The following is a 27,406-nucleotide window of genomic DNA, read 5'->3' as shown; positions in this document are numbered from 1 at the left end:
AAACACACTGTACAAATCATTCCCTTGAGAAGAAGGGAACAAAAGACCATTATAGGCTATTAATGGAGTTTTGATCACATACCTACAATGATGTAAATCTCACAAGGCTGATAGAAAATAAAACACAATTAAACAAATGGAAGCGGCATGCTTTATATCAAAGGCTTCAAAAGAATAAAAGTATCGTGTAATTACACAATAGAACATGCTAAAGCCTATTAGATCATTACAATTACAAGGCTCAACTATATTGCCAAAAACTTAAAAAGCACATCTGATATTTACATTTTGTACAGGATTTCTGGCTTGTTTGTTCCTATGGGAAAGAATCTGTTTAATAGTTCCATTAACTGTACACCTGCATCAATAAATACATAGTTCATGCCAACTCATGGAAACAGGCACAGAAGTAATAGAATCTAATAATTAAACTAGGAGCTCTGTTGACAAGCAATAGACTTATCCTTTGAGAGGCTCCAGGAACCCTTTGGTTCAAGTAAAAGGGTTGATACTGTGCTTACAGCATTTTCAATTTTTTCACTTCTACGTGATATTTAGTATTCTATAGAACAGTTAATACAATCAAATAACAATGAAATTCAAAATTATAAGATGGCAAAAGTTGTTTTTCAGCATTGCTTTGAATGCATGAGAAACACTAGTAAGCAATTTGACACCAATAATAAGACCATGGATCTTTTGTGCTTAATGAATTAATAGATAGCAACAGAAACATTTTCTTCTTGTGCTACTGGACAAGATATATTCTACAATAAGTTTTATCTTAGGCCTAACAGAATGTAAATTGTAGAAGAGGTTTTACTCACATGATACAAGAGGCTCCTCAACAGAAGCCAAATGGACGGGTTCAGTGACCTTCTGCTTCTTCTTTCTCTTCCTCTTCTTCATCTTCTTCTCCTTCTCTTCTTGTTCTTCTTCTTCCTCTGCTTCTTTCTCTGTTTTTTCTTTTGGGTGGCGAAGCAAAAGAACTAGCTTCTCAATAACTCAGGCATGTTTTCAATACCCTGCATATAAAATAAAATAAATTAAATCTTAAGTTTTGCATAAGCAGAAAAGAAAGAAACTGTTGCAAAACAATAGCAGATAACCACAGCAAAAATTATTTATTGCACCATTAAATCTGTTCCTGAGGCTCAGCAGGACCCAAATTTTTCTCCATGGACTCTCTTTTATGCTCGGGATCAAGGCTGCAAGCATGATTACCATCGTTAAGTTTTGGTACTAGGTTGACATGTTGATAAATTGCGACGATTAAAGTGATGTAATGACCAAAAAATATTCAAATGAACAAAAAGGAAAAGAAACTAACCTATTTCTGACTCCAGCAGGACCCAAATATTTCTCCATGGACTCTTTTTTACGCTCGGGATCAAGGCTGCAAGCATGATTACCATCGTTAAGTTTTGGTACTAGGTTGACATGTTGATAAACTGCGATGATTAAAGTGATGTAATGACCAAAAAATATTCAAATGGACAAAAAGGAAGAGAAACTGACCTATTTCTGACTCCAGCAGGACCCAAATATTTCTCCATGGACTCTTTTTTATGCTCAGGATCAAGGCTGCAAGCATGATTACCATCGTTAAGTTTTGGTACTAGGTTGACATGTTGATAAACTGCAATGATTAAAGTGATGTAATGACCAAAAAATATTTAAATGGACAAAAAGGAAAAGAAATTGACCTATTTCTGACTCCAGCAGGACCCATATATTTCTCCATGGACTCTTTTTTATGCTCGAGTTCAAGGCTGCAAGCATGATTGCCATTGTTAAGTTTTGGTACTAGGTTGACATGTTGATAAACTGCAATGATTAAAGTGATCCAATGACCAAAAAATATTCAAATGGACAAAAAGGAAAAGAAACTGACCTATTTCTGACTCCAGCAGGACCCAAATATTTCTCCATGGACTCTTTTTTATGCTCGGGATCGAGGCTGCAAGCATGATTACCATTGTTAAGTTTTGGTACTAGGTTGACATGTTGATAAACTGCGATGATTAAAGTGATATAATGACCAAAAAATATTCAAATGGACAAAAAGGAAAAGAAACTGACCTATTTCTGACTCCAAGAAGAGCACAATGTACTGCACGGGCTAGACCAGAAGCAGGAGCTATTGCAGCGGCCGGAGCTGCTTGAACAGCAGTTGCCAAAGCAGATCCTGCACCAGCTCCACGCTGATATTTTTTCAAGGGAGTTTGAACTAAAGCAGAAGCAGATCTCCCAAGACCATCACTGAGACTTTCATAAGCCTGTCAAGTCAAGACATCAAAACTTGGCATTGAACGATAGTAGCAGTTAACACATCTTTTATTCTCTTTGTTTTTTTCCCAATCTAGATGCTTACTGACTATCATCAAGGCTGTCATGTGATGCTACTCCATGGTGCCAAAATGCATATGATACAAAAGGAAACTTTCACGTGCACAATAAAATCCTTACTCTTTAAAGTACACCAAAAAGCCCAAATGTGTTGGGGGGTTCACATCTATCACTATGATGCATCAAGGAGATGACATATGATGGAAAAATGCTCTTTGATTCAAATTTTCAAAAACTTCCTAAGTTGTACCCAGAATTAAAACACATTTCAACCCAGGTTCCAAAACTATTATTTCTCTTGAACAACATGGACCAGGCATCCAGAAATTCTCATGTCAGTCTATTTTTCCTCGCAAAAATTTCTACTTCTTTGCAAGGCTATTTTCACTTGCAAGAAGCTATCCAAACAAGTCAACCTCATCCATTTACATACTAGGACCAACTTCTAGCATACTGGAAAACATAGACATAATAAAATCAAAGCAAATTATTTTATCATCTATTCATTAAAATTAAGAAAACAGACCTTATTCCCAAGCCCAGAGAAACTACAAGCTAAACAGACTAGTTTACCGTCCAAAAGTCCTTTTGAGAAGAAATTAAACTGCAGACTATGACAGCCAAATTTGCATTAGGTATGACAAACTACCACACAGTTTGCTTTGGACAACACTGTTGAGGTGATCCTCAGAACAAAGAGGTAACAACTGCCTTTTTGCAGAAACCAATCTTGAAGTTGCCAGAAAAGGAAATTCCTAAAAGTGAAATTTCCAGGCACTATATTTACAACCAGAAATTCCACATATCTCACTGCTTAGTTTTATATGATTTTTTTTCCCTTTCTTTTTCACGTCTTTTTTTTTTTGGGGATATACTTAGATCCATATCTTTTAATATGAGAAGTTCTGATGATGACTGTGATTGTAGCCACTAGAATCATTCTTCCTCAAAATTAATTCCAGACAAACCCTAACACACCTTAAAACAAGTTTTACAAGAAACTTAGTAAAGTAAAAAACAAGCATGTTGGATCACCCACCTGCTGGATTCCTTGTTGTGCATCTTTAGGTTGATTAGTTCTTATATTTGAATTTATTCTATTTTCTACAGGCCATGGTACAGAAGATGGAATATTTGAAAGAATATATTCTGCTTGGAGTAAGATTTCATGAGCTCCTGCTGCCAAATGTACCCCCAGTCCAACAGCTTCCAGTGAAATACTTCTAAGAAATGCAATTGTGCCTGGAAAGAAAAAGATGCATTTATTACCTCCAACAAGTACTCATCTTGTTAAATAAGCTGGAGGTGGGGAATAAAGTTGAGCAAGAGTTCATATATGCATATTACTAAATGCAACAAATGGAGAAGAGAAACAATGAAAAACTAAGTTATAACAAGGCTATCCTCTGAGTGGTTGGTGAAATCAGGTTAGTAAAGATTTGCAACATATGTAGTCATAAAATTATTGAATATAGTCACCGATTATATCTTAAGATTCTGAACAATTATATGAATCCCTGAACCTGATTAAATGTTTGTGAACAATGAATTTTTTTCATAGAACCACTTCTTAAAAGGACCAAAACTTTTTCTACCCATGAATCAGGGAAACAAAAGATCCAAACAGGCCAATCAATAACATAAATGTGATAATAATAACAGCCAGGTAAAGATAATGAAGCACCACACAACTTCAGTCTCTCAGATTTAAACTCACTTGACAATGATGCATTTTAGTTGAGTTAAAAGACACCTGCAGGCATGCTCTCATAAAAATCTTGAGTAAACTAATACAATCTTCTTGTTGGGAATCCTAATAGAACATATTTTACACATCGCCAAAAATTCATGAATACACAGGAGTTACAATGTGTCCACCATGAAAACCTAGTCATGACATCCATGCAAACCAGCAACTATATTACATTATGAAGCAATGAGTAGGATTACTGATATCATCAATGTAGTTGGGCTATGTAATGGTGGATTGTCCAATTATCAATTTAAGAAGCTTGTTCTTTACTTTTACCCAAAATGTTACATTGTTACCATACTTCCAACTAAAAGCTCTCACCTTATATATGACACTAAGTACTCCCTTTTACTAGGTGATTAAATACTCAAATTCCAAATACACATATGTCTGCATGCATGCATGACACTTTACTGGCAATGGAACAACCCAAATCTTACCGGAAAACCAGTGACTGAATTACTTTAGTTTCAGAAGATGATTACCTCGTTGCATTCCCTTGATTAGTCTGCGGTCCTTCTTGTAGTTCTTAACAGGCAAAGAAACAAACTTTGCAGCACCAGAACTAACAGCAACCAATGATCGAAATGTTGGAAGACCTTGCAACAATTTATGAATCTGCATTTGAGAAAATTAGATTTATTAAATATGATACTCATTATTTGCTAGAGTGCCAATGCAATCTTGATATACTCAAGTGTACAATGGATGCAACAAGGACCTGATTTTGAGAAATATCTTCCAACCATTCCCCTATAATTGTTTCACATACACTGCTCCATCCATACACACCAACAGCGTGGACGTGTTTGAGATTAAGTTCAACCCCCTGCATCAAAATTGATTAAGTATGACCATAACATTTTACAGAAAAATCCCAAATATACAGTAAAAGAAGCATTCCTTTGTACCTAAAGTGTCAACACTAGAAGCAAACCAGAGTGATGACTACTTTCATGGCTCAGTGTGCATGAATCAAACTTCAGCTTAAGGAGACAATAAGCACGGATGCATTCACAAAACTCAGTTTACATATATGATAACATTTCTTGGGAGAACAAAGAACCAGGAGTCTTCTGCAATTCCAGTTGTAATTATAACTTTTATGAGAAGTTACATATATCAGATATGGTCCAATATATAATATATTGGGTAAACAGTCTTCTATCAGAAGAAGATTTTCTAGAGTGTAAGTGATAAAAAAGAAAGGTAAAAATTAAAAGGGAAGAAAAAAGGCAAGTGGTGCTGGTGGTGGCAGCATGAACTAGCAGTAGAGAAACTGGCAATATTTTGAAAAAGGGAGAAGAATGCTTCTCAATTCTGAGGGGACTTCGCACATACTAAATTGAGAAGATGAAATTACTTCTTTTGTGTTTTTTTTTCCCCAAAGTGCATTGTTTAATAAAAGAAATTCACCAATATGTTATTCTCCATATATCCACTAAGGGCTTCAATAATTTTTAGTGTTACACACTGCAATATTGGAAATAATATATCTTTTGTTCAATTATGATTTTCACACTTCTAAGGCTCTTTGATGCCACTTTTTGATTGCTTAAAAGTTCTTTTTGATTGTTAAAGTGATCCAGAGTGTCCCTTGTTACATATGCACTTTAAAGGAGGAGATAACTGGAGCATAGAAGTTCCTTTTAATAAATAAAAAAAAAAATAGAGCTCATAGGAAGAGGTTTCATAGTCAAAAATCTTTTAACATATGAAACAAAAACCTCTTCTTTACATAGATATTTTCAAGAAAACAGTTAACCAAAAGTTATAGCCGAAATTATCTCATAGTTGAAACTCTCTCCTTGGACTCTCTCCTTTAACATCACAAGAATGATTGTAACAATATGAGAACACCCTGGATGAAAGGAGGGGTGAGGATTTCCTTGCTTGGGGGTGCCCTTCTCTTGTTTGATTTTGAGGAAAGTTTTGATACAAATATGGAGCTTTCAAGAGGTTTAAGAAGGTACAAGGATAAGGTTTTACATCTGATAGGTGGGTCCCAGAGGTGGGGTGTTTTCAAAAGGGTGTGCTTGCTAAGGAAGCATGGGTGAGAGTGGTGGGGCTTCCTCTGCACTTATGGTGCCAGGAGGTGTTCAAAACGCATAGGGATTGTTGTGGTAGTTTTGTTGCTGTGGATGAAGACGCAACTAATCTCCAACACTTGAAATAGGCAAGAGTTTTGGTGAGATTAAATGGGAGAAAGACACTTGGGTCGTTGCAGGTGGTGGGCATGTCTTGCTATGCCATTCAGTTGTAGTGCGAAGTACCATGATGGATTTCTCAAGTGGTTTCGAGTAGTGGGAGCACTGATCTGGAGGTTAAGGGTGAGTTTGCAGGAGTGTCATGTGCTAATGAAAGCATGAGGGGGCAGTTTTCATTAGTGTAGAAGGGGGTAACTGATGTGTCGGTATGTAGTGGGTAGAGAGAAGGGAAAGGTCCAAAGGTGGCTACAGGTTTTGAAAAGGCTATGGTAGGTAGTGGGCTAGAGGAAGTTATGGAAGATGATGGTGATGGGAGGCAAACTGTCAGGTGTGGGGGACTATCTGGGTGTGACTTGTAGTAAGGAAGCCCAAAATGGGGTGGTTGGTGGGCTATAAGAATTGGGCCTTGAGGGTTTGCAAGAGGTCCATTTCTTTAAAAGTTTTTCAAGTGAAGTTGCCTAACTTTCAAGCAGCCAATGGAAGATTTTAATTCTTAGGAGGCTTATGGGTTAGACTGATCTATTCTAAGAAGGCTCAGAGCCCTCTTGTTCTTTTTGAGGCCTAAGGGGGATATATGAGTTGTGTTGAGCTGGGTTATGGTGTTGGTAAGACCAGCCTAATAGATGAGCTAGGTCTATTTAGGGCCTCTTTTGTCTTTGGAGGGTTTGATTTTAAGAAGCTTGAGCTCTCTCCATTGGTAGTTCAACCCTCAACCACCAACATGGTCCTTATGGAGGAAGCGACAAGACACCCTGGTACTCTTTCTCTCAAGTTCTTCTTTGGGGACTCGACCAATTTTTTGTTTTTTGTTTTTATTTTAAGAGAAACAACAGAATAATATAATATATTAAATAAGGATTAAAAGGTATAAAGGAATGATGAGAAATCCTCCAAAAAACAAAGAACTAAACAAATGACATTTCCAAAATACTAAGTAAACCTATACATTGTAACGCAAGTATACAAAACAACCTCTCCTTACTAGCCCACACCTTTGGACCTACACGCCAACAACCAATCAAGTTGAATCACATTAAGGACCTTTGAAAGTTGTGATGCAAGATGCCTAAAAGGAAGCAAGGAAATCCCAAAGAGTGTCTAAAGTCCTCGCCTTATAATAAAAATTTTTGGCATTTCTTTCCTGCCTCGCCACACAACCCAAATCAAAGCCAGACAAGCATTTTGTCAATCCTCTACTAGAGTTTCCCAATCCCTTATATGCAATGGTCATCATATCAAAAATACTCCTAGGAGAAACCCAATCCAGCTTAGCCAATCCAAATAATCTATGCCACAACCCATAGTCAAAGAGCAATGCAAAAAAAGATGATCTACTGATTCTCTATGCTCCATACACAATATACACACATCAAGATTGAGGGCTTTGTAGGATCTCCTCATTTGTAGCATGTCATTAGCGTTCACCTTCTTGTATGTCACTAACCAAGCAAAGGACTTAACCTTAAAAGGGACTTGAGATTTCCAAACAAAATTAGTAGAGAGGAAAGGATTTAGGTCAAGATGATTGGACAAGGCTATAAAAAAAGACTTTACTATAAAATAAAAGATAAAGACCAAGCTCTCACATCTAGAGCAGATGGAGATAAAAGCAAGCAAGTAAGAGACAATATTAGTCTTTCTAGATCTTCTTTCTCAAAATCAGAGAGGTTATGACAGAAGTTAAAGTTCAAAGAGAAAGGATAAGAAGACCCAAGAATTGCTAAGATAGGAAGGTTTTTAATTGTGACAATTCTGAATAGACTAAGGAATTGAGAACCAAAGGTTGAACCCCCGCCTTAAGTCTTCCCAAAAACAAATTCTTGCCCCACCTTCCACCCCAAGCCTAGTGTACTTGGAAAATCCTGAAAGACCCGTGCAATGGTCTTCCATGGGCAACAATGTGACCACTTGATTATAGTGTTGGCACCCCATCCATTAATCTATATCCCATAAATACTTGGAATAACTTGATGCCACAAAGAAAAACTTTCCCTAGGAAACCTCCACAATCATTTCCCTAATAGAGCACAATTCCTTAAGGAGACCTTCCCAAACCCCAGACCCCTTTCCACCTTAGACTTACACACTAAATCCCAGCTAATAAGATGAATTCTCTTGCTCTCCTTATCCCTTAACCAAAGAAAATCCCTTTGCAATTTCTCAATTTTTCTGGCCACTGAAGAGGAGATCTTGAACAGGGAAAGGAAATAGGTAGGAATATGGGAAAGGCTTAAATCACCCATTATAAATCGTTTTCCTATTTACCCAAAGACTTTGTTTTTCTACCATAGACAAAGCCACCCTTAAAAATCAAAAGGACTACAAATCCATTACAGCAAAAGAAAGAAACTACTCATCTAGAGGAATTAAGAGAAGCAACCACTTCTTGTCTCCCAGGTAGAGCCCAAGAAGTTTACAACAGTGTGATATTTAAGGTCAATTCACAAGAGCAATAAAAAGACATGGTTGCTTCAAAATATCATACAAGATTTCCAATTATCTTAGAGATATAACGTAAGTATAACCATGTTTGAAAATATCAAAATACATGGTTATGATATTTAATCCTTTCACATTTCTAGTGTTGTCATTTCGATGTTATCACTCTTATTTTAAACAAGAGATGTAAAGAAAATAAATTTGTCACAAAACAATAGTTTAATTTACCAACATGATAAAGTAATCAATTAGTTTCCATGCTTTCTTAATTTATCACAAACAGAAGTTACCACATCCAGCATGTAAAATGTAATAAAATCAGATTTTTGAATATTAACAAAGGTTTAGGTGGTGAAGTTGGAGGTTCCCACAAGACTAATGTCCTTTGCTTGATAAAGCTGTAGCTACTACAAGGTCTCTCCTGATAAAGGCCACGAATATTAGAGGTAGATACAAGAAATGAAGAATTTACCTTCCAGGGAACAAGATTAACAAGCTCTACATACTTCCCGGCTCTTAACGCAGCTAGATCAACACGACAGGGACTGTAGTCAACCCGCACAAGAATAGGCCATATATCAAACTTCTGAAACAATTCAATACAACACTATGTAAGACTTGACTAAATTCAAAACCAAAACACACAGGGAAGAACTGAAACACAAATATCTAGTAGAAATACATGTCATAGTTTAGTCCTAGACTCTAAAATAGAAACATGCAACCAATAAACAACACAGAAGAGAGCAAAAGCAACCGACTAATGAATTGCAACCTCTCCTGCTACATCTAGGAATCCATGTGAATGTTGCTAATTTGATTCTGGGTTGGGTTTTTTTATATCTAGAAACCATGTGAATATTTTATCACTGATCTAAAGAGTAGTTCTCACATAAACAAGCACAGAAAATTCAAAATTTGCAGCAAAATATAGCATGTGATAAGAAAAATGATTTAAAACACTAGCCTGAAAATAAGGAAGCAATGCCTCCTCTGAAATAGCATGCCTTGCAAAATTGCTATTCTTTGTTGATGATAATTTTGTCCCATCTGAAGCATGGCAATGACTTGGAGACTGGTCAACTGACTGATTTTTTCCCCCGAAAAAGCTAACAAGAAAATCAAGTTGTCCCTGATGAAGATGCAATAGAATAGGAAGAACAGCAATCCGTAACCTGAAAGTTAAAAAAAATATATATATACAAAAATCAGCACTTAAAAAGAACCGTTATTTCACCATTTATCTCCCCTTCATATAAAATTTTTCTTTTACAAAAGAAAAGTATACAGTAAATACATTTCACTGAGAGAATTTTTAATTCTTCTAGAAATCAAGATGAAAGCATAAATATAGCATGTACAGAAGGGGAAAGGACAAATGGTAATTTTGTTTTAGTTGGTGTAGAGAGATTGATACATGAACAGATTGATGTAGGACAACCCTCAAACAGTTGTCTATGATCAAATAAATGGGTTAGGGTTTCAATCTTTGAGGGTTTAAGGATTGGAACAAGGAATAAAAATTTAAGGTAGTGGGAAACGGTAAAACAAAATAAAGAGAAAAAAAAAAAGATAAGAAAAAGTGAGAAACCTTGGATCACTAAGGTCTTCTAAAAATCTCATTTAAAAAAAAACCAATGGAATCTCACCATTGAGAGTTGCAAGGTATGCAAAGAAAAGCTTAATATTAATAATCATCAACATTTCAGTAGTTACATTTTACATAAATGGACTTTATTTATAGGCTTTAGAAAACCCTAGAATTTGAACAAAACTATGAAAAAGCAAACCTAACTTAGACCTCTTATTTCTTTCCTAAAATTCTTAAACCTTCTAAAGGAGTTAAAAGAACTCATAACTTACATTTTAAAATTATTTCCAATTTTAAAATTAGAAATTTACTTTATAGAATTTTTTTGCAATAAGGTTTCTAATAAAAAGAGACTTTTAGATTCTAAGATAAAAATATTATTTTAGAAAATAAAAACTTTAGAACTTTTAAGAAGAATTCTAAAACTTCCCAAATTCTAAATAAAACTCAAATACCAATTACTAACTAATTATGATACCTAAAAAATTGTAAAATTACCTAAATAACCTTAATTAAGTAATTTAGGATTTTTTTTTATTCTTTCATTCCTTTCATGAGCAGATCTTTGAGATTCATCCTCATTACAAATGGTTGCGAAATTTTGACACAAAATTTAAACATGTCTCATAAAAAATACTTTAGCTAAGGTTCAAAATTAATCACACAAACTATAAACTCCTTGTAAGAATTTAGAGCATTCAAAAGTGATAAAGCCGAAAAAAGGACAAGAACTGCTAGGTGCTAGAACACTTCAAATCACAGAATCCTGTACTACCATCACCCAAAAAGAATGTAATCGAGAAATGGGCTAGAGCACATATAACCTCATCAAGAAGAAACCAAAAATTTGACAGGCACTACTAAACAACTTTGACAGACTTTTACTTCCCATTAGCCCTCCACATGACATACTCTCACAAGGCAATAAAAATGTTAGAAGAATGCATGTGAAAATAGTGTTTACATGTGTAAGGCTTGCACCCTTTTCAGGCCCATGAGGATTAGGCTTAATAGAAATGATTTGAGCTATCAACTTTAAAACAACAGGAAAACTAAAGTAAAATGAAATCAAATCAAATAAAATGGCTCGCATACCTATACTCCTCAAGAGGAGTTGAAGGGTCTGGTCTGACAGCTTCTAAGTCCAACTTGAATGCTTTTGAAGAGGACTCTCTAGGATGATCTTTTGAATGATAATAACCCAGAACCTTCAAAATCAAATAGAAAGAAATTTTTAGACTCCTTTAATATTAGGAAGAAAGATAAAACACCTATTTAAATGTTCCTGAGGTCCAATTTACCAGTTTCCATGGTGCATCTCTGCTGTTATCATAAAGATGAAAATCCTTAATAAAGAGAGAAAGCTTAGATACAAATATTTCTCCATCTGGAAAAATGTCATACTGAAAGTCCATCCCAGATAGTGCAAGCTCCAGGCATGTGGCTGCATCCCTTCCACTAATATTTGCAGAAGGCTGGCCAGTCTTTCCAGGGTGATTCCAGTCAGAACCAGCAAACATTTTCCATCTGACATTAACATTTTTAAGGAGTACACGTCCTCTGGCCTTTCCTAGATCATCAGGTCTTCTATGGTCAGTAGAAGGAAGCTTGCCTTTTACAGACTGTCTCAAGCCAGCCTGCTCGCTCATTTCTGGAATATGGTTTTCAACAATTCTTAATGAGGCATCCCCATACCATCCACTGTTTCCTCTTTCAAGATCTTCATTTCCCATATTTCTGGATTTAAATTCCAGAATCTCATGCGAAGATTCCTTGGCTGCAGATATTTCTGACAGATGGCTTGACTCCGACATGTAATAACTTTCTATGAATTCGGGAAAGCCACCATTTTGTGGAACTGACGATTGATGACTATCCAGTCCTATTACAGGAACTGTCCCATTGAAGGATAGATTACGAGAGAAAAATTCAGGGGTTCTAATGTTAAGGTTACACGCCTCTCCAAGAAAACTTCCATCAAGTGATATATGAATTTGTGATTCACAAGAACCCAATTGGGAGGCTGCATGTCCACCTAAGTTAAATGCATCTTCACATATTTCATCCATCAAAGCAAACACCCCATGTTCAGTCTTCTCATCATCACTCGAAGTATGCACTTGAGCGGCTGGTGGAGCAGAATCACTGTTGAAGATCATGGTTTCATCACTGGAATCATTCCTTTCTTGTGCCTGCTGAACATTGTTCCACCTTGTCTGCAAGTGGATAATCGATTCCTCCACGTCAGGAGCAAAAAGCCGTTGGATCTGAGAAACCAAACAGATGAGACCAGAAGTGGTGTCATGGCAAGTATCCAGGTGAATATGAGATTCAGAACATTCTAACTCCCAGAGAAGGTCATTCCTGCAGTTAGTTCTCAAAATTGCTTCAAAAAGTGCCTCCCCAGCAACCTTGACATAGCCAACTTTGTGAAGACGTTCTGAACTATAAATGCCACCAACATTCTCAGGCTCTGACACCGCACATACAAGAAGGCCCAGATCTTGTATTCTAATCTTGTATTCATTATCAGTGGAATCTGCCATTGTTGTGTTAGAAAGATTCAAGGAAGATGCAGCTAACATACAAGCAACATACCGTTCACACACTTCTTCCTTATAATTGGCAGAAGAAATAGAGTCAGAATCAAGAACATCACTACTGCCCAGCAAATGCTTAAAGTAAGGCTCATAACTCAAACCAATATCCACCAGGTTAAGATAAAATGAAGAACCAAAGGATGAACTTAAATCCCCATTTTGGGAACTGTTGTAACCTGGTTGTTCAGTTTCAGCAGAGGGCAAACTGAAAAAAGAGGATATCGCCTCCAACCAATCCAAGCGCCCACCTACTGCAATAACTGTGCTGCATCTGACGGTTATGGATGCATAACTGTGGACACTCTCTGGATCCCAGAGGTGTATTATATCAGAACCAGCTAATCTAGATGATAATTTATTTAAACCTTCTCCATCACCACGTTTCATTGTAGAGTTGCTACACAAGATCAAAAGAAGCTCTTGCTCTGGAGCACTCGTGATAGAACCCCATAATTTTCCTTCACCATGGGCAAACCAAAGAAATTTGGCACCCTTAATTCCTCCAATATTTGAGACAGATAGCAACTCAAACTTCTGAATTTTCAGTTTTAGACTATGCCATGAACCAGGTAGTTCACTCTGCAATGAACCTTTGATACTCTCCACTCTATCCAGATTAATTAAAATTTCCACTGAATCACATTCCACAAGGATTGACATCTGTGTGACAGAAGATTCTTCACTAACACTGACTGGATCACAGGCTGCACGTGATAATCCATTTGTCACTTGATTTATAAGATGATGCAAATCATTGTACTGAGAACTGCTCAGATTGACAGTAATAGGTGATAGACGGAGATGGAGGAAAAACGCAGAACTCAGAATCATCTCTTGTCGTGTGCAAGAATTTAAATCTCCCAGATCTTTCACAGTAGTCACAGAAGCAAACTCATAACCTTTTCCCACGAATTTATTTCTGGTCCTTGAATCCTCTGAAGTAACTAACAACTTGGCTTTCTTTGCTATCCAAGGACCAGTCACAGGCCTCTCCTGCCAAAGCATGCTAATGACTGAAAAACTGCTTGTTCTGTTAGTAGCAGATAGAATTCTATGAGCAGAAAATCCATGCCTCTGCACATCACGGGAATTAATCTCACAGCCATCTTCACAGGAAGAAGTGACCAAGTAAATGTCAAGGTTACCAACATTCAAATGCAAGGATCGTGAGGCTCTTGAGGAAAACCCATTCTGAGAGTCTGCATTTGGAATTGTACAAGTGTCTTGAATTATTCCTTTATCCAAAGATGATGGTAAAGATAAATCAAGAACCAAAAATTGATCCCAGGAAGAGTAGCATCCAGAATTTTCATCAGTCTCAAAAGGAAAGCATAAAATTACTCTTGCATTGGGCAGGAATATATTTCCTCGCAAACTCTTTCTTGAAGACAAGGTAGTATCACAAGATCCAGAACCTCCCTTCACATCCTCCTGTGATGATCCATACTTCACAGTGAAGGCCTCCGATGGAAAACCACTTCTATTGCAATTCATTTCAAGGGAATTTTCAAATTCCTTTGAAAGATCCAATAATGCATTTATTGTCTGAAAGTTCACCCAGAAAACAATTGGTGGCAGCTTCAATGAAAATGATGTTGTCCCTGCCAAACTGCCATTTACAGAACTAGAATTTACAGTAGATAGGCAATGACTGACACCTGAAGTTCTAAGCAAAATAACCTTGACCACATCATTCTCATTAAAACTTGCAGAACCAGATCTATGTATTTCTATATCAGGATCTTCAGCTGACAAGGCAAATGGAGGAAGGGCACCTTGAACTTCAGCTTGCAGATGTTGCACCAAAAGAGTTGTGTTATTATAACCGCGCAATGCAAAATCCATAACATCCTTTTCATCCCTAAAGTAATCAGCAAGTTCAATATGTTTCACTGTCACTTCAAACTTCATATTTTGAGGAGATACCTGTTGACCTTATCAAATGTTGGAAGTTAGTGTAGAAGAATATTGTACCAAGACCAGTAACTAAATGGATGGTAAAATTCAAAATGGAAAGGAAAAACTCCAAGCAGGATTATTACCTGCAAGATAAAAAGCATGTCTCTGCATTCTGCACCAAGATAATGAACATTCAAACCAACATTTGCCTGAGCACCACCCAGATCACATGAATGCCTCTGATTTTCATCATGGAAGGCAAACACAACAGAAATTCCAGCAATAGTTGCCTTAAGATTAGTTTCAACATGCTGCTGTTCTGTAGAAGAGCAAAAGGAGAGGAATATCATAGTTAGAAACATGCTGAAAACCCAATAGGTGCAAACAAGAATCACAAAGTAAAAAGTTTTGCATTAGAACCATAATTCCATCCTTGTATATTTCATGGACATAAACTAGCAACTTCTTTCTTATTATAAACATAAACAGGTGCTATTGATTATCATTGACAGAGACTCAATCACAAGATTCATAACAAGAGCACTTGGTCCACCAAGAACAAGCTCTGTTGCAGACTTATCACTTTCTCACCATATATATACTCCCAAATGCAGGCAAGACCCACGCCTAGGCCCATATCAGGGTGAGGCAAATTCTAAGGAAAGCACCAAGATGTGGCTCAAGGAGAAGACCAGGGTGAGGCTAGAACACTTTCTCACATTTAAAGTGTGATGTAAGCTTTAGGCCTTAAGATTCGTAAATAGCTGGCATGTATGCCTTATTCAATAAACAATATAAGTTTCCTTTATAAAATAAAATAAAGCTAAATAAGATAAAAATCATTTTGCAAAGGTTTTATGTTTTGTAGTCTCTTCCAAAGTCAATGTCTTCACAACAGATAAGGCTACAAAAATCCGAAAAACCAGACACAACCCCACAGCCACCCCCTCAAAACCCATCTCTCTTTGCTTCCCCCTCTTGAAACATCATGTTGGACTTCCCTCCCAGACCGTACCCAAGTTCCCATTAAATCAAATATCTTAAAAAAGAGGACCTAACACTTAAAACTATTCACCAATGTCCTTTTGGATAAGAACATTGTTCGACATAGTCTAGTCTAGCACAAAGAAAAAACCCTATTCACCACAGTCTCATCACTTAAATTTAACAAGGTATCCCAAAAATCCCACACAATTAGTAAGTCAGTAATAAAATACCAAAATATGTATTTAAGAGAATAAAAACATGTTTTTGCAATTCTGACTAACAGGATGCCAACTGGATTTTTCCAAAGTTTTACAGGATTGTGCTGGGAAGACCAACTATCTCCTTAAGTTTTTGTAATTGTGATGAAAGCTCTGAACACTACCTTAGCTACAATGAAAACAGCTTCCATTCAAGGCTTTAGCGTTGCAAAAAGCAACCTTTCAAGCCTGCCTGTTTATCAAATGTCTCTTTTTGTCATGCCCAAAAGTGTAAGCTTAAGGCTTGAGAATATTCAAAAGAACTTCTTATATGGTGGGACTTCTTTGGAAAAAAAAATCCACATCTAGCGAGATGGGATATTGCTTGTAGGGAGAAAAGTGATGGGCCTTGGAATTAGAAAGCTTTCAATCCTCAATAAGGCACTCATTGGGAAAGTGGTTGTGGAGGTTTGCACCCAAAAATGAACCTCTTTGGAAGAGGGTTATCGTTAGGAAGTATGGGGTGCAGGAGGGAGATCGTTGTTCTAAGGAAAGTAAGGATGGTTTGGGGTTCGGGTTAAGGAAGACCATCAGGAGTGAGTGGGGACGTCATTAGAAGAAGAACCTCTTTTAGTGTAGGCGATGGTAGAAGGGTGAGGTTTTAGAAAGATATCTAGTGTGGTGATTCAATTCTAAGAAAATCTTTCCTTATATACCATATCCATGACAAAGGAAGCTTGGGTGGCAGAGGTTCGGGACCATCACAAAGAGGGTGTGCTTTGGAACCCTTGTTTCTCATGAATCTGAATAATTGGGAGTTGGAAATGGTTGAGGAGTTTCTCTCAAGGTTCTGAGGAAAGGTAGTAAGAAGCAATGAAGTCAATAGGCTATATTGGTTAGATGCTAAGAAAGGAAAGTTTATAGTCAAATCCTTCAACTCTTTTCTAGGGCAGGAAAAAGCAATAACTTTCCTTTCAAAGGCTATCTAGAACCTAATGGTCCCAACCACAGCAGGTTTTTTTTTTTTTTTTTTTTTGCATGGAAAGCTTTTTGGAGAAAGGTTTTAACGTTGGACTAGCTGCGAAAAAGAGGATGATCTCTAGTGAACTGATGTTTTCTTTGTTAGGAAGAGGAAGAGACACTTAGCCACATTCTTCTTCATTGTGCCTGACTCATGGCTTATTGTGTTTGGTATTCTCCTCTTTTGGGGTTGTGTAGGTGATGCCATAGTCGGTAAAAGACTTCTTTTTTTTTTAATAAGTATCAATAAAAGAGACTCTTAAACTGTTAAGATGACACAGATACTTCATAGGTAAAAAACGAAAGAAGGTTTAGAGAGTTATCCTGCTGTGTGTTTTTTAGACAATACGAAGGACAAGAACCAAAGATCTTTTGAAAGCAAAGAACTATATAATCATTCACTAACATTCTCCTCTCTCGGTAATCTTTTATTATGGGTGAGGGTGTATATAAATGAAAGCTCCCTAACCATGTTAGATTTTATAGATTGGTTAGGTTCATCTTGAAGGGGTGGTTGTTTTTTGTTGCCCCTTTTTTTTGTTGTTTTCCTGGCTTCCTTTGTATATAGCCTGTGTGCTTCAGTGGGCCTTTAATATATTTATTTTGTTTACCCATCAAAAAAAAAAAAAAAAAAGAGGCTCTTTAGAGTAGGAATAAAGGAAGGTAACGGACTTGCACTTTTACATTTTCTGTTTGCTAACAGAATTCTTGTTTTCTTTTCTCCTTTTTTTTTTTTTTCCCCTTTTTTGGTGGCAGCTAGAGCATAGGTGGTATATTTTAGACACATGCTTATGTTTTCACATTTTATTCCAGATTAGGTTAGTTTTTCTCAGAGTACAGTAGTTCTAGTAGGATATAGGCACTTGCACTTGAGGTGGGTAAGCTACCATCTTCTTGTTTGAGTTTGCCATTGGGTGCTACTCATTTCAAATTTAGAACAGCATTGGAATCCAGTAGACGAGATGCTTGAATATTGTTGGGCATTGTTGAAGAGGCAATAGTTTTCCATGGAGGAGAGGCCAGGATGTAGACTCAAACTCATTCATAGCATTCTTTCAAGTATGTCGATCTACTTTATGTCCAAGTCTGTGATGCCAACTTTGGTTCAACTCGGGTTCGAAAAGCTACAAAGGAATTTTTCATGCCATAGAGATGGGGGTAGTAGATTCTCCACTTCGTTAAGCAGCCACCGGTGCGTGCCCCTCAAACGGTGAGTAATTTGGGGATCAGAAATTCAGTGGTTTAGAACAAAGCTATGATGTATAAGTGGTTGTGGAGGGCTAGGTGGGAGAAGGACATGATTTTGAGAAAGGTGGAGGTGAATGGATTTGAGGAGATAGTGTGGATGAGGTGTATTTTCAGGGTAGAGTGAAAACCAATTTATAAGTAGGAATTCTTTTCACGACTTCGTTTCTTTCCATCTGGGGAATAGATGAACAATTGGGTTCTACTTTGATGTGTACCATGGAAAGGGGAATTTGAAGAATCAATTCCCTTTCCTCTATCCTTTAGCAATAAATAAGAACAGTTGAAGGGTTGGGGTTGTATTATGATAAATTCATGCTGGGAATGTAAAAAGGAAGAGAAATTTGCAAAGCATATTTTTTTGATAGGTAAGAGAGTGTATATATAAAAAAGGAAACACAAAAACAACATCCCAAAGTATACAATAAGCAAGGTTTGAAATATCGGAAAAGACGGATATATTGATACTTGGATTTTACGAATGTATTGAAAATATCGATGGATATTTTGACACAAATATCAATGAGGCGAAAATTATTCAAAATTTATAAAAAATTTTAAAAAAACCCTAAAAAATAATCAAATAAACAAAAATACACATGTTAAAGTTATTTTATAAGTATAATTGATAAAAGTATGATGAAGAAAAATATTGATAAACAAGAATATATTCGTCTTAATAATTTATTATTTATGTTATCAAATTAATTTTAATTTATAAATTATTATAATTTCATTATTATTTTTTTATATATTTTTAATATTTTAAAATAAAAACATTCAAAATCAAATAAAATTAAAAGGATAAATATACAAAATTTAAAAGTAAAATGATAATAATTTTTTAAAATAAGATTAATGAAATAAATGATGATACATTTAATATTAAAGATATAATTTATTTAATTTAAATGCAATCAATAATGTAAAATAAATGATGATGCATATATGATGTTTTTAATATTTATATTTTTATATTTAATTATCATAGAAATTTTATAAAAAAAGACTTGTTAAGAAAATTATAATAATAGTTTTTATACTTTTATTAATTAATTAAATAAAATTTAAAAATCAAATAATTAGAATTAATTTATTTATTCTTTGAATAATGAACTTTAACAAATTGATTATGAATATATATTAACAAACACAAACATCGCCTAGTGGTAATTGGGCTCAACTCCAAGCCTTTTGACTTGGAAAGGTTTTGGGTTCGAATCCCCTTAGCATTGCAAGCGACAGAAATAAAAATTTGAATTCAAATCCCCTCTTGTTGCAGATGCGTCCCACTCCATCAGCGGTGCAAGCGGTCACGTTGACCGCGTTAACTTCCCGAAAAATCAGGGAATTTCGAGAAATATCGAGGAAACGCTGAAATATCGACGATATTTCCGAAAAATCGAGGAAAGTTCGACCAATCGACTTTTGGTGTGAAATATCAGGTCGACCCTCCCCAATATCCGAAATTTCGGCGATATTTCATCGAAAAAACTCGACATTTCGCCAAAATATCCCAACATTTCAAACACTGACAATAAGTATACGTCGATTGCGCAAAAGTTCACCCAAGTGGGAGAGCGAGAGAAACAAAAAACATCACCTGCCCACACCTAGAGCCTAACCAATCAATAAAGTTAACAAGAGAACTAGGGCCTAAAACATATTATTCTCTATTCTGAGGTAGTGTGGCATATTTAGGTTTAGTCTTTTCCATGTTTGAGATTTTATGGTTTAGCCCCACACTTGAATTCTCTCTGATGTCACAAAAAGAGAGAAAAAAAGAGAGATTTCTAGGTAGAAGGAGGAAACTTTGGAGGATGACTCCACTATACGATTTTTTTTTTCCTTTTTTTTTATGTATTTTTTGGATGTGTGTGTATTAGGACAAGAATTGAAGTATTTTCAAAGGAGATGAAGCTCCTTGTTTTGAAGCTAAAAGATATTTTCCCAAGTCGTCTATGAATGTCTCTAGGGAAGTGAGTATGGTTCTTGTTGATTTCATAGATAAGGTGAGGAGCAATGATACCTTAGTATTTTGTGATGCAAGCAAAGAGCATTTGGAGGTTCTAAGATGGGCTTTCATGTGGTTTGAGGCAGTTTTCGAGTTAAAGATCAATCTTCATAAAAGCGAGTTGATTCATGTGGGGAAGGCTCCTAATTTTGAGGAACTATCTAGGGTGTCGGGTTGTAAACTAGGTCCTCTCCCCTCTTGTTATTTGGGCCTCCCTTTAAGAGCCACTTTCAAGTCCCCTCGTGTTTGGGATATAGTGGAGGAGAGATTTCAAAAGCAACTCATTTTATGAAAGAGACGATACTTATCAAAAGGAGAGAGATTGACTTAGGTAAAGAGCACTCTTCTAGCCTCTCAATCTACTTTATGTCCTTATTTGTCATTCCCCACAAGGTGTGCTTAAGGTTGGAGAAGATCCAAAGAGACCTTTGGAGGAGAGGTGAGCTCCAGAATATGCCTCATCTAGTGAATTGGTTTATTGTTTGCATGGAGAAAAAAGACAAAGGCTTGGGCATCAGAAATCTTTCTTTACTGAATAAGGCTCTTCTAGGAAAATTGTGTTGGAGGTCTGCTACTAAAAACAAGCCTTTTTGGAAATAGTGATTGTAGGGAAATATGGAGAGGAAGAAGAAGGTTGGTGTTGTGGTGCTTCAAACGAAAATCATGGGGTGGGCCTTTAGAAGGCCATTAGGAATGGGTGGATGGAGTTTGCCAAAAGGGTGGCTTGAAAGGTAGGGAATGGTAGAAAAGTGCGGTTCTAGAAGGACAAGTGGTGTAGAGAGAATTCCTTGAAAGAGGATTTTCCAAGTTTGTACTCATTAGCCTCTTCCAGAGAAGCTTGGGGTTGCCCAGTTGCGGGATGGGATAGGGGGAGTGGTCATTGGAATCCTATTTTCACAAGACACAACAACGATTGGGAAATGAGAGATGTGGAAGCTCTATTTAGAATATTAAACGGACAAGCGCTTAGAAGAGATGATGAGGATGTCATGAATAGGTGGATATCAAAGAAAGGCCTCTTCACTGTCAAGTCCTTTTACTCCTCCCTAGCTCCTTGCAATGCTAGAGAGTTCCCTTCAAGCATTGTTTGGAATTTTGGGTACCGAAGAAGGTTAGCATTTTTGCTTGGGAAATTTTTTGGGGGAGAATCCTAACTATGGATCAACTAAAAAGGAGGGGTTGGTCTTTACCAAGTAGGTGCTTTATGTGCAAAGCTGAAAAGGAATCAACAAATCATTTACTTCTTCACTATCCCAAGGCAACCATGATTTGGCAGCTCATCTTTGTTCTTTTTGGTTTTCAATGGGTCATGTCTTTTTCTATCAAGGACTCATGACTCTTTTGTTGGGAAGAAAAGGAAAAAAGCATGGAATGCAGCCCCATTGTGTTTATTTTGGACCTTATGGAGGGAGAGAAATAGAAGAGCCTTTGAAAACACCGAACTAACGAACCAAGCTATTTTACGGACCTTTTTGCACATGTTTTTGGATTGGGTCAGGGTTAATGTAGGCTCTAGCTTGTTGTCTTTACTTGATTTCATTGATTGGTTGGGGTATAAGTAAGGTGATGATTTTTGTGTTTTCCTTCTCATTTTTAGCCTTTTAGCCTTGTATACATCGTGTAAGCTTTTAGGTGTGTTTTTTTGGCTTTCTTAATACAATTGCATTTACTTATAAAATAAAAAATAGATAGGGTGATGAGCAATCCTAGCAAAGGCTGGTTTCCAGTCCTTTTTTCTACTCCACTTGTACCCCCTCTCTCCCTCTCTCTCTCTCTCTATGGAAAATTTCCAGGTTATATTTGTTTGAGAGAAAAATAGTTCTAGAAAAAACTTTTCCAAAAAACCTTCCTCCCTTTAAGGTACAGTTCATCTTCATGGATATTTTAACATAGAGTTTGGGAAAAGCTTGTCAGTCCAGACAAAAAAAAACCTTTTACAACCAAAATTTATGTTTATCGGGGAAAAAGACCTCCCCAAAAAAGTTTTACAAGGATAAGGCACATACCGGTGGGGACATGCAAAGATCCAGATGCAAGACTGGATGCTGCAGTTATTGCACTGAAAACAGAACAAGTCCAGTTCAATATCCCGCTGTTTCCTAGAGCTGATTGGTAACTTCTCACTCCATCAAAACATTCAAAAAACTGGTCTACACTGCAAATAAGTCAACAAACCGATACACCAAACATATTAGCATTACTTGAAGTATCTGAACCACAATGAAATACTGAAACAACAAAGTTGGTGTTGGGAATTAATGGAAGAAATAGAAAGCAACTGAGGGAAACTCTCACATGACATTTCCAAAATGGTGTTGGTGATACTTGGGAGGTTTACTAGCCATTTAGATGCATTTAAGCATCCTAATATAGTTTTCTGGTAGAGAGAGAGAGAGTGTGTGTGTGTGTGTGTGTGTTTCCTTCGTAAATTTTGTTATTGCTAGCCTTTGTTTATAAAGAAAAAAAATAGCATTATAGATATAAAAGCGCTAAAACAAAAAGAAGGATGGAAGCTTCTTCCACCAGATACAGTGCCCAAAAGAGGGGAAATGAGAAAGACTGAAAACAGGCGGGGGAACAGCTTGAAACCCCTAGACAATAGCCCAGGATTATCAGTGGGAAGATCATCATCAACAGAGCAAAAAAATGGATAAATCTCCCCTCTTGGCTAATCTATCAGCTTCTTTGTTAGCCGTACTAAACTGTAGGAGATAGAGCATGCCACTACTTTAGTTCTTTACAGAATTCACTTTATTTTATTTTTTTGATAGGCCATTGTTAAAGCAATAATTGACATCAAAGTTACTATAACATTATTGCTTGTGATATTCATTGATTGGGTGGGTTCCTGTTGAGGGAGGGGCTGTTTTTTTGTACATCTTGTTTGAACGGTTTTTTGTCTCAGCTGTAAGGGGGTAACCGGTAAGTGTCCTTTTCTTGTACATCTTGAGCCGCTATTTTAGTGCCTCTTTTTAATACAATACCTTTACTTATCAAAAAAAACATTATTGCTTGCAATATTCTATCCAGTTACCATCCAAACAAAAGTATCCCGATGTGTTCATGCTAAAGTAACAATTAACTAAGAGTTTTTACCTCTATATCCATTTTATTTGGAAGTTGAGATTGTTTTTATTTAAGGGTTCGAATGAGTATTTATGGTTTGAAGGTGCATAAAAGGGATTGGCTTCTATCCTTTTTAAGTTCATGAATGATCACTAGGAACTTGCAATTTTCCTTCTTTTCTTTTTTTTTTTCCTCTTTTTAGCAATCTATTGAAAGAGTGCCAAGAAAAGGGTTAAACCCTATGTATACAGGAAGTATACGCAAAGAAAACAAACACAAAAAAAAAATCAACAGGTAACTACAAAAAAAAGGCCAAAAAACCCACAGCTGCCCGCAGCTAAGACTATCTAAGAAGCCAAAAATTGACAAATTTCCCAAATTTCCCAAATCTAACAAAGCATTGGTCCATTCCAAAAGGGCTCTAATGAGGTTCTCCTTTAAACTCTACTCTGAGAGCTCTTCACCATTAAAGATTCAATGGTTACACTCTTTCCAAATGTACCAAAACAAACACAGGTGAGTCATCTGCCAAAACTGGTGTTTAACCTCGTCTAGGGGGGTTATTGACTTCTTTTTTGAGTGTGATTGCCAAGGTTTCTCCTTCTGCTTCTCCATTGTCTTCTCTTTATTTCTTTGAGAATGAAGACTAGTGTTCTGTTTGTAATTTAAATCATATATAAACCCCTAAATCAACAATAATTTAAACCCTTATTTTCTAAGGCCCAGTTCTTCTACCTATTCCAATCATCCATGAATTTTTGGACGGCAAATCCTAAACCCAAATCCATTATAGTGCTGAATTCTTGACCATCCTGTATGGTTAACTCCACCCTGGTGGACATTTCAATCCCAACTTTAGGCCTTAAATGGATTCCTTTTCTTGAATCAGGCAAACTTGTCATTTTTGCCCCTGTTTTCTTCTATTTTTTTGTTTAAAAAGCAAGGCTCTTTTCTTCTTCTGCTAAGAATCATTGGTTCCTTAATTTTGTCTCAAAATGTTTCTGGTTTCATCATCATCATTATCTACTTTTTCTTGCTCTAAGGAATTATGATGTTCAAAAATTGCTTCTATTTTTTTTTTTTTTTGGATAGGTAAATTTTTGTCCTCATTGGGACTTGAACCTAGAACTACCTACAAACCCTTCTCATCCCTTTACCACTTGAGTCAGGCCTCAAGGGCATGTTGTTCAAAAATTGTTTAGCTTAGATTTGCCAAAGTTGTTTCTCGGGTTCATGATTATTTAGTCAGATAAATAAATATGGGGCTAATTTATCACAGATTGGGAGTGCATTTGGAATCTCCTAAAGAAAGAATAGGTTCTACATTTTAGCAGTATAAAACATTGAGTATACCTATTGCATTCTCAGAGCTCATACTCACAGCAATTTCTTTTTATTTTATTTTAATAAATGCATATATATGATATGAGCCATTCCCTGTTACAGGTTAGTGGAAGGTGCAGGTTTGAGAACAATTATCAAATATTTCTGGTGCAAGTATCACTGAGTGATTTCCCTAAATTGCAGCTGTGGTCAGAAATTTGAAAGCACGAGAAGGAATACCAACCTTTCCCCAAAAGCTACCTCCTCTTCTTTCTGGTCATTGACAGAAAATGGCACCCAATCTGATATAAGATGCGGTAGCAGAATATCTGTCACCGATTCTTGCCCCGTTGTAGAACAGAAGTCTGCAGCAAAACTCTCACAAGTTGGTATCACCTCATCAGTAGTAACTGCAGCAGAAGCCAAGGTTGATGAATGGCAATAAGATGCCAAATTAGAAACAGATTCAGTTGTCTTGTGATGGATACACTCTTTGCCATCCAGCCCATCCCTACCCAAACTCTTAAGAGATTCCCATAAAAGTAAGAACCAGTTAATTGTGCTTGGTTGAAATCTCAATTCTATGGGATCAATATAAACATCCGCATCTACTTTGTGGATGTCTAATGAACCATTCTTCCAAGGCATACTTAATTTTACAGTCCCTGAAAATCCACCTCCTTCCCCTGTCAGGATTGGAGTTGTAGCATTTGATGGACAAAACCCAGAAAGCAGTTCACTGAAGCTTCCTGAAGTACATGGAAATGATGTTTGATGGTCAACATCATCAATTTGAAGAAGTTCAATTATTGCTCCTTGAAATTTTATGAAGTTTGTTAGTCGACTTATTCCAAGAAAGCTCTCAACCCTTGCATCGCCATTCGAATTATCATCTTCAGAAACGCATGTCCCACATTCTGTTTCATCGATTCTAAGAACCAAGGCTTTTTGAAACCCTGTCTTCTTTTCATTCTTCTCCGAACATGGATCAAAGGCAACAATAAGTTTTCTTACCTTCACATGGAAGCTTGTTAGCAACCATTTCACCATCTTGGCAATTGTCTTAACACCTTCATGGACATCCAAAGAAGCAGAAGTTGCAGCATTATCCACCATCTCATTCTCAAACTTTCGAAAGTCTTGGCTGATGTCATGGTTACCAACTTGATTGTGAACAGAAGTTTCATCTCCACTTGTAGAATTATTCTCCACACATGGGCCAAGAACAAGCTCAAGTTCATCTACATCAATCTGACAACCATTAACCTTCCAAGGCATTTTAACTGAGAGAGAGCCAATTGATCCTTCTTTTACAACAACAGCTGCTGCTGCACCTAACTGCACAAGGTAATATAATTTTAATAACTTGCATTTAAAGTGAGACAAAGAATAAAATTGTTTACAAAAGGTGTTTTATAATTCAATGATACAGCCCAAACAGTAAGCTATAAGCCAATTGATTATATATAACCTATGGTACATAGACTTTGGGTGTGTTGGCATATCTTTTTTGATGTGTTGTATGAGACTCCCATCAGTTTAACCTCCAAATATTAGGACTTGATAGCACCGTTAGACAGTTGAAGTTATCTAATCGAGTCATCTTCTGTGCCTCAGAGAAAAGAAGGTAAAACAACATTGCCTCCATGAAAATTTTGCTCACTTTGAAATATTAATATAACAATCCCTCAGTTTCTTGGGGATGAGGCATGTGTTGCTAAACATGAATAACGATTTTAAACTTTTCATTACTTGGGAGATTATTAACCCAAAACCTATTTCACTTCATTGTGCCCAATACAAAGATATCGGATCAGTTGATGCGAACCTTCCAACTTTTCGGGCCAAAAGAACGGCTAAAACATGCTGTTCAAAATTCTCTTTTCTTTCCTTCCCTCGATTTTTTAGGTAAGGAACAGAATAAAATCTTTTATAAAATTCAAGTTATTGATATAGCCAAAAAAACAGAATTACACACCAAGCTCCCCCACAAACACAGTATAAGCAGTCAATCGAAAAAATAGGCAACTCACCATCTCATAACCAAGTAAAAGGGAGGGAGAGCAGATAAAATTCAGTATCTTAAATTTTCCACTTTTTGGGAACGAATAAAACAAAAGCAATACCGAAACCATACAACACAAAATTCAAAAAAAAAAATACTCTTCACCCCAGATGTCCCGGGAACCCAAACAAAGGCAAACTCAAAGAACCAAACGCACCTTCTGGTTAAGATAATCGACATTGAGCGCGACATCGGAAAGCTGAATTGTGCCGGCGCTGAGCTGCACGTCGAGCTGGTCGAGATCGACGTCCCCCAATATGAACTGCCCCAATTTCTTCTTCAACAAGAATTTGCAGACGCGCTTGATTGCCCACTGGGAGAACATCTCCTCCGCCGATTTGGCGAAGTTCCACGGAAACATCCGGAATTTTCCTTAATTCTAATCCCTAGGGTTTTGCTAAGACAAAACAATTAGGGTTTCTGATGGATTTGCTCGTGATGGAAGCTGCTAACCTCCATCAAGAGCAGAGAAGGAGAGAAAAAAAAAAAAAAAAGGAAAAAGAAAAGAGAGAAACAAAAACGAGGGCTTTTTTCAGTTATATGGGGAAAAAGAGCGAAGAGATCTAGCCGAGACGGACGACTTTGTTGTGTTTCCGTGTTCCGTTTGTATTGTCGTCTCCTAAAGTTTTATTAATTTGATTCAAATAGAAA

The 27,406-nt window shown here is 36.6% G+C and overlaps 1 protein-coding gene across 8 annotated transcripts; it reads right to left on the bottom strand.

The window, feature by feature from the left end:
- Positions 1 to 128: 128 nt before the first annotated feature.
- Positions 129 to 27,392, bottom strand: LOC100257340 (autophagy-related protein 2). 8 transcript variants are annotated; one of them, XM_059735908.1, is made up of 19 exons: positions 26,913 to 27,392; positions 24,935 to 26,028; positions 22,308 to 22,456; positions 14,982 to 15,157; positions 11,641 to 14,865; positions 11,435 to 11,547; positions 9,716 to 9,923; positions 9,221 to 9,334; positions 4,824 to 4,931; positions 4,588 to 4,720; positions 3,389 to 3,591; positions 2,083 to 2,279; positions 1,895 to 1,960; positions 1,707 to 1,772; positions 1,519 to 1,584; positions 1,331 to 1,396; positions 1,134 to 1,208; positions 828 to 1,025; positions 129 to 358 (listed from the first exon to the last, which is right to left on the bottom strand). In XM_059735908.1, exons 1-17 carry the CDS (start codon positions 27,114 to 27,116, stop codon positions 1,136 to 1,138), a joined length of 6,261 nt encoding a protein of 2,086 aa, XP_059591891.1. In that variant the 5' UTR covers positions 27,117 to 27,392; the 3' UTR covers positions 129 to 358; positions 828 to 1,025; positions 1,134 to 1,135. The 8 variants fall into 8 exon arrangements, with proteins under 8 accessions (XP_059591891.1, XP_059591893.1, XP_059591892.1 ...); XM_059735910.1 differs by lacking the exon at positions 1,331 to 1,396; XM_059735909.1 differs by lacking the exon at positions 1,519 to 1,584.
- Positions 27,393 to 27,406: the final 14 nt, after the last annotated feature.

The sequence above is a fragment of the Vitis vinifera genome, chromosome 3, assembly GCF_030704535.1.
Source record: "Vitis vinifera cultivar Pinot Noir 40024 chromosome 3, ASM3070453v1".
Lineage (NCBI taxonomy): Eukaryota > Viridiplantae > Streptophyta > Magnoliopsida > Vitales > Vitaceae > Vitis > Vitis vinifera.
Note: the sequence above shows the minus strand (reverse complement) of the source record. Positions and strands in the feature narration are given on the sequence as shown.